We start from the raw sequence: 7,574 nt of genomic DNA, 5'->3' as shown, positions 1-7,574 counted from the left end.
TCTTTTTGGAGAGGTTTTTGCTATAGGGCGCGTGCGCTCACCAGACAGACAGAGAGAGACATAGAGACAGAAAGCGAGAAATCACCCCCCAGGAGGGATGGTCACGCCGCAATCCCTTCTCCTCCATTCTCCTCTCGGGATCTTGGGCACGCACGCACACGCGCCCGGCGTGAGTTCTAAGCCACCAGGTCCAGGACGCGAACTACAGTCGACTACGTGGGCGTCCAGCGACATAGCCATTACGCTAACTGCTGCTTCCCAGAAACTTCTAATTAGAGACTTTCTATGTCAATCAATGAAATATTTTCTTTGTCTTCCTTCCTCTAACACCTTATAAAAATTTCTGAACTAATTGTGGTCTGGTTTGCCTCAATTCATGAACTACTGAATGCTCAAATATGTTAAAATTTTAATATGCCTAATAAAATAATTCTTAAAAAAATTGTTTAAAAAAAAGGGGCCAGCAAGATGGCATGGTGGTTGAGGATGCTGGACTCCCACATGGCTGACCGAGGGTTGAATCCCAGACCTGGCAGGCTCCTTCCCTTTTCTCTGTCCCTCTCTGGTCAAATTAAAGTAAATAAATAAATTTAAATAAAATAATTCTTAAAAAATTTGTTCTAAAAATTTTTTTAATATGCCTAAGTGTATCTATTAATATCCTTGATGTCTGGCAATCATTGATCTAGGAAACATTCTCATTGAATTAATGTGGGGATGCTTTAAATATAAATGTTGGGGACCAGCAGTTGGCATAATGGCTATGTTGCTGAACTCCCATGTAGTTGACCACGGTTTGAATCCTGGACCCAGTGGCTTAAACTCACACCAGGCACATGTGCGTGTGTGCCCAAGATCCCGAGGAGAATGGAGGAGAAGGGATTGCTGCGTGGCCATTCCCCCCAGGGGGTGATTTCTCACTTTCTCTCTGTCTCTGTCTGTCTGGTGAGTGCACATGCCCTATAGCAAAAACCTCTCAAAAAAAAAAATATATATATATATATATATAAATGTCACTACCAGAAAATCTAATAGGCAGAAAATTTTGAAAACCATTAAGCTGTAGCTACTACTAGGAAAACCAGAAGCTTTCTGCATGCTATGTAGCATTACTTAGTTAACCTTTACTCCTCCCAGTGGTCAGTTATCCTAAGGGATTCTAACATGGCTATGTAAGCTTCCTTGCAGCTGAGATCCTTGCCTGGTTCCTGAGCTCCAGGAACATCAAGGGATTCCTCCCCCTTCCCTGGGAGCCAGAGTGCAACACCCTCTCCACTGAAGCTTTGTCCAGACATCAGCTCCCAATAGACCTTCAGCCATATCCAGGGCAAAAAGTCAGGCCATGTTCTGCTTAGAGTATCCCTTGTATTTCTCCTACCTACTTTACGGAGTCTACAGAATTTAACCTCATTAGAGTTATTTATCGATCGTGGAACTGGGAGGATTCGCAGAGCTCCAAGAGCTGTTAAACCTCTAAGTGATTGAGCCAAAGTAAGAGGAACAGAGAAGCCAGGATCATAGGACACATGTCCAGGAAGCCACCTTCATCACTGTGAGATCTCGGACAATCTGATCTTTCTAAGACCCAGTTTCCTCCTTGGAATTATAGAGAGACATTGGAATTATGGAGAACATTTTTGTCAAGCCAAGGGCAATGAGGTCAACCCTGGCGTTTTTACAGCAGTCTGGATGCTAATCCTGTATTAACGGGAAATTAGGACTACTTAAGATTAATTTTTAGAGAGGTACCATCTAGAAGGTTGAGTCGATGTGTTTGGGTCCACATAAATGTGCTTGCTCAGCGTGGTCTCTCGCTTGGGCAAGATGGCTCGGTGCTCTCGTGCCCAATTTACATCCACTCTTCACACTGCAGTTACCAAGACTGATCTTCCACAGAACCTGACCCTGTCCCATTACAGAGCAGGCACGCGTGCAGTCGCACACGAAAATCCCACGCCAGCGCCTGTCCAAGCTGGCCTTTCGCGACCTGTGCCCACGCGAGGCTTGACCGCCCGGGCCACCGTAGGCACCGCCTGAAGAAGGCAGCCGCCTCCGCCTGAGCTCCCGGAAACGCTGGCTCGCGCGGTGCTATAAGCGGTGTTTTTTTTTTTTTCCCTGCCGCTGATGAGTCCCTGACGAGAGCGTGGTGTGTAGCGTCTGGGTCGGGAGACGACGCCTACCCGAAGGGGGCCGCTTCTGCATTTCCCGGAGCCGCTGAGAGACCAAGCCCGGGAGGGGGTCTTCGGAGCCTGGAGAGCCGAGGTCTTCGAGGCGGCTGGTCAGATTCCTTCACTCCCTTGCTGTGGCCGCTTAGGAAATGGCCGGAGTTGGGCCCCGGGTGGACCGAGCCGGCCACAGAGGCCCCGGGTTCATTCTGTCCGTTACCCAGTAGAGCGCCTGCTAAGGGCAGTGCTATTGTAGTCATAGGTTCTTGGGGTGCAAATGGACGAGACAGCTTTCGGCCCAGTGGGATAGTCAGTATTAATCAAGCCCGACCCTGAGTCTACCCCAGCTCCAGGTAGCCCCATTGTTTTTCTGCTGAGAAACACACCCAGGGTCCGGCGTGGTTTGGTTCCTGGGAGCTTCGCCATCTTGTGGCAAGCTACCGCCGCCTTCTAGAATGTTCGGGTTCTTCAGTAACGATGCCCTCCCCCTTTTTAAGACTTATTTTTAAAAATTTAACTTTATTTATTCATTTCAATTTTATCAAAGAGGGAGGCGAGACAGAAAGCGAGCGCGGAGGTTGGGGGGAGTGAGAAAGCAAGCCGCCAGGTCGAGGAGGACTCAACCCTGGTCGGCCCTGAGAGAGTCCAGCGCCCTTAACGACCGCGCCATCTGCCAGCCCCAAGATGCCTCCTTATGACTTAGTTAATAATAACTCTTAAGCCTTCCTTGACTGGGTAATTCATCCCTGGTTTCAAACCACTGCATTACCTCGTTCCTGGCATTTAATACAGACGCAGGTGTAACCCTACAGTTATTTACGAGTGCGAGTGAGTCAAGAAGAAGAGGGTTTTTTTTCCTGCCTGCTCTCCCTGATGTTATACATATTGCTTGGTGGAATATCCCTTAAGTATTTGTTGGGACCAGCAGTTAGCGTAATGGCTATGTCGCTGGACTCCCACATAGTCGACCGTGGTTTGAGTCCCGGACCCAGTGGCTTAAAACTCACGCCGGGCATGTGTGCATGCGTGCCCAAGATCCTGAGAGGAGAATGGAGAAGGGATTGCGGCGTGACCATCCCCCCTGGGGGGTGATTTCTCGCTTTCTGTCTCTCTTGTCTGTCTCTGTCTGGCAAGCGCATGCGCCCTATAGCAAAAACCTCTCAAAAAAAAAAAGTATTTATTGGCTGAAAAGGCAAAAATATTTGTAATCATGATCAGAGATTCTTGGTAAAAGAAAGGGACTAAATACACAGGCGATCTGACTTCATTTGGATTCTTTTTTTTAAAAGAATTATTTTATTTGCTCATTTATTTTTATTTTACCAGAGAGAGACAGAGAGAAAGAGGAAAGTGAGAAAGCAAGTCACCAGGTCCAGGACTTGAACCATGGTCAGCCATGTGGGAGTGTCCAGCGCCTAAACCACCAAGCCACCTGCGGCCCCTTGGATTTGACTTTCAAACTGAGTTTGTTTGTTTGTTTGTTTGTTTGTTTGAGAGATTTTCACTGTAGGGCGCGTGCGCTCGCAAGACAGACAGACAGAGAGAGACATAGAGACAGAAAGCGAGAAATCACCCCCCAGGGGGGATGGTCATGCCGCAATCCCTTCTCCTCCATTCTCTTCTCGGGATCTTGGGCATGCACGCACACGGCGTGAGTTTTAAGCCACCGGGTCCGGGACACGAACCGCGGTCAACTACGTGGGAGTCCAGCGACATAGCCATTACGCTAACTGCTGGTTCCCTCAAATTGAGTTTTGTAGGGACCTGCTTTGCAGACCCGTTTTTCTGGGAGAGGGGGTAGTGGATTAGAAATAAATTTAAAAATAAACACACACAGACATAGAAGTATAGAAAAGCATGGTCCTGTCTTCTGCCACTGGAACAGCTTCAAGTTTATTTTAAAGGCCAGAAAAGGGAGGAAGAGGAAATGGAATGCAAAGCCAGTTGTTTTTGGATGTAAATCTTCTGATGGGCACCCTGTAGTTTCTCTGATCTTTCTGGGGTGAGATCTGTTAAACTTATGGGGCTTACTGTAGTCAGATACTGCTTTGGATTATGCACAACAACGGGGCAGTTAGCATTTTCAGATTCTAATGCTTTCAATGTTATGCAAATGAAGCTGGGACATCCTGTTTGTATCTAAATGTCATGGTGTTTGCTCATTTTGCTCTCCACAGAGTGGCTTTTTGTTTGTTTTTAACGTTTTTTTCACCATAGGGTATGTGCATTTTCCAGAGAAGTACTGAGAGAAGGAAAATGAAAAATCATTCCCTGATGGGGGATGTTCACTTCTCCATTCTCCTGTTGGGATTTTGGGCACCCATGCACATGTGCCCAGCATAATTTTCAAGCCAGTAGTTCTGGGACTTTTTAACTGTGACCTACCAGTTGGAAGTCCAGTGTTTTAACTACCACACCACCTGCTGGCCCCTCAAATTGAGATATGAAGGGTGAAAAGGAGTTAACCAATTAAAAAGGAGCAGGTTGGGACTGGCCATTAAAGGCTGGGGGAAGAGCAGGTGCTAGGATCCTGAGTTGGAACCCAGTGGGCCATTTAATGTTGCACTATGATGGGTATTGTAATTTGAAAACTAATGCAGTAAGTCCTCCCTTATCCATGGTAGGATACGTTTTAAGACTCCCATGGGTGACTGAAACCAGGACGAATCCTATATACATTTTTTTATGTGATAACCCAGACACCTCCTAAGTTAGTAATGGTTGTGACTAGCACATACAGCAAATATATGCTGGACAAAAGAATGAGTCACATCCTGCATGGGACAGTGCAATGTTTTGTTAATGCCACTAGAAGTGGTACACATTTAAAACTTTTGAGTTATTTCTGAAATTTTCCATTTAATATTTTCAGACTGGGTTGACCATGGAAATGGAAACCATGGATAAGGGGAGACTACTTTCAAATTTATAGTCAGAAGATGAGCAATACTGGGACCAGTAGATGGCATAATGTTTATGTCGCTGGACTCCCATGTACTTGACAGCAGTTCAAGTCCTAGACCTGACAGCTTGAAACTCAGGCCAGGCACATGTGCTGTCTCTTTTAAACAAAACAAGAAAATACAATCCTGGGGCCAGCAGGTAGTTTGGCAGGTAAAGCACTGAGACAACTGTGGTTCAAATCCCATATTTGGTGGCTTGCTTTCTTATTTTCTCTGTCTCTCTCAGGTTACTACATGTGCCCTATAGCGAATCTAAAATAATAATAAATCTTAAAGTTTTTTAAAAAGTTAATTTGAGGGACCAGCAGTTAATGTAATGGCTATGTCACTGAACTCCCATGTAGTCGACCGCCGTTCAAGTCCTGGACCTGGTGGCTTAAACTCACGCCAGGCACGATTGCGTGTGTGTCCAGGATCTTGAGAGGAGAATGGAGGACAAGGGATTGCGGCGTGGCCATCCCCCCTGGGGGGTGATTTCTCGCTTTCTGTCTCTCTGTCGAGCGTACTCGCCCTATAGCAAAAACCTCTCCAAAAAAAAAAACAAACACAGTTTTAATTTGATGGGTAGAAAATTATATTTTAGTTTATAATTTTTATATACTAGAGAGTAAATAGCTTTTTATATGTTCCTTAGGTAAATTGCCTACTTAACTCTTTTTTTGTGTTTTTTTTTTCCCTTATTGATTTTGTGAGGATTTAGATTCTCTGGGGATCAGCATGTGGTGTGGTGGTTAAGGTGCTGGACACTCCTCCATGGCCAACCATAGCTCGAATCCTAGACCTGATGGCTTGCTTTCTCTTTCTCTTTCTCTCTCCCTCTCCTCCTCTCTCTCTCCTCCTCTCTCTCTCCTCCTCTCCCTCTCTTTTTCTCCCTCTCTCTCTCTCTTCCTTTCCTTCTCTTCCTCTCCTCCTCTCTCTCCCCTCCCTCCCTCCTTCTCCTTCTCCCTCTCCCTCTCTCTCTCTCTCTCTCTCTCTCTCGTCAAATTAAAAAAAATAAATGAAGGATTTAGATACTTTTTTTTTTCATGGTGTAAGTATAGTTTTCTAATTTATCTTTGAATTTTTTTCCTTACTGGTTTTTTTTTTTTTTTTTGGATAGGTTTTCGTTATAGGGCACGTGCACTCGCCAGACAGACAGAGAGAGACAGGGAGACAGAAAGCGAGAAATCACCCCCCGGGGGGATGGTCACACCACAATCCCTTCTCCTCCATTCTCCTCTCTGGATCTTGGGCACGCACACACACGTGCCTGGCGTGAGTTTTAAGCCACCAGGTCCGGGACGCGAACCGCGGTCGATTACGTGGGAATCCAGCGGCATAGCCATTACGCTAACTGCTGGTTCCTGTTGTTTTGTTTTTTAATCACATTTGCCATTTTAATAATAGATCTAAGAAGATCGTCTTCTGAGAGTTTATTGTTCTTTAAGAATATCATTCTTCTAAACCCAGTTTATCATTGTCTTGAGAATTCCCTCTTTGGCATTTGGCTCATAACCTCACCACTCTCCTCGTCCTGGTCTTGCTTTGTCTCTGTACCCCGGGATGGATAATTATTCACCTCTGCATTCTTTTAGTCATCCTTTGGTTTTGTTTTACACACTTTTAATGTATAGCAGTAGATAATCTAACTATATTTTGGCCATAATAGTTAGCTAATTATCCTTGTGTCATTCATTGACTAATGTATCTCTTTTTCTAATTGATTTGGAATCATTGTTTTCTTTAAAAAAAAAAAAAAAATTTGCCAGAGGGTAGATGCCCTGCCAGAGAGAGAGAGGGAGAAAGTACTCCCCCCTTGGGCATGGTCATGCCACAGCTCCTTTTTAATTTCTCCACTTTGTTGGGATTTTGGGCATTCACAAATATATGCACCCAAGTGTGTCTTTCAAGTTGGTCAGGTCCAGAATTCAGACTACACAGTTGCCCATGTGGAATCTAGCTCCCTTAACCAATAGGCCACATGGCCAGTCCGGAATGACTGTTTTCTTTTTTTTGCTATAGGGCACGTGCGCTCGCCAGACAGAGACAGAGAGACAAAAAGCGAGAAATCACCCCCTGGGGGATGGCCACGCCGCAATCCCTTCTCCTCCATTCTCCTCTCGGGATCTTGGGCACACATGCCCAGCGTGAGTTTAAGCCACTGGGTCTGGGACTCAACTGGAGTTGACTACGTGGGAGTCCAGTGACATAGCCATTACGCTAACTGCTGGTCCCAGAATGATTGTTTTCTGATGTACATGATACATTAGTCATTAGTCCTTAGTCCTTGGCAGATTTTAGATTCCGCTTTGCTATGCATTTGGCATCTGGTATTGTAGGCTTCTTCCTTCCTGTTCTCCATTTTTATTTAAATTTTCATAGCTATTCTTGACTATCTTTTCCATATCAACTTTTATCAAGTTTCAGAATAAATTGTTTTTTTTTTTTTTTTTTTTGTGTGTATTTC

The 7,574-nt window shown here is 45.2% G+C and overlaps 1 protein-coding gene across 1 annotated transcript in view; it reads left to right on the top strand.

Moving 5' to 3' along the window:
- Positions 1-2,160: 2,160 nt before the first annotated feature.
- LOC102494235 (zinc finger protein 19) overlaps positions 2,161-7,574 on the top strand; it is a gene marked incomplete at its 5' end in the record, with an annotated part of 11,013 nt that continues 5,599 nt past the window's right edge. The window contains one exon of the mRNA XM_006152748.2: positions 2,161-2,278. Within this exon, the coding sequence (XP_006152810.2) occupies positions 2,161-2,278 (118 nt within the window). The remainder of the gene's footprint in view (positions 2,279-7,574) is intronic.

Source organism: Tupaia chinensis, unplaced genomic scaffold, assembly GCF_000334495.1.
Source record: "Tupaia chinensis unplaced genomic scaffold, TupChi_1.0 Scaffold000355_1, whole genome shotgun sequence".
In the NCBI taxonomy this organism is placed as follows: Eukaryota; Metazoa; Chordata; class Mammalia; order Scandentia; family Tupaiidae; genus Tupaia; species Tupaia belangeri.
This window is presented reverse-complemented; position numbering and strand designations above follow the sequence as displayed.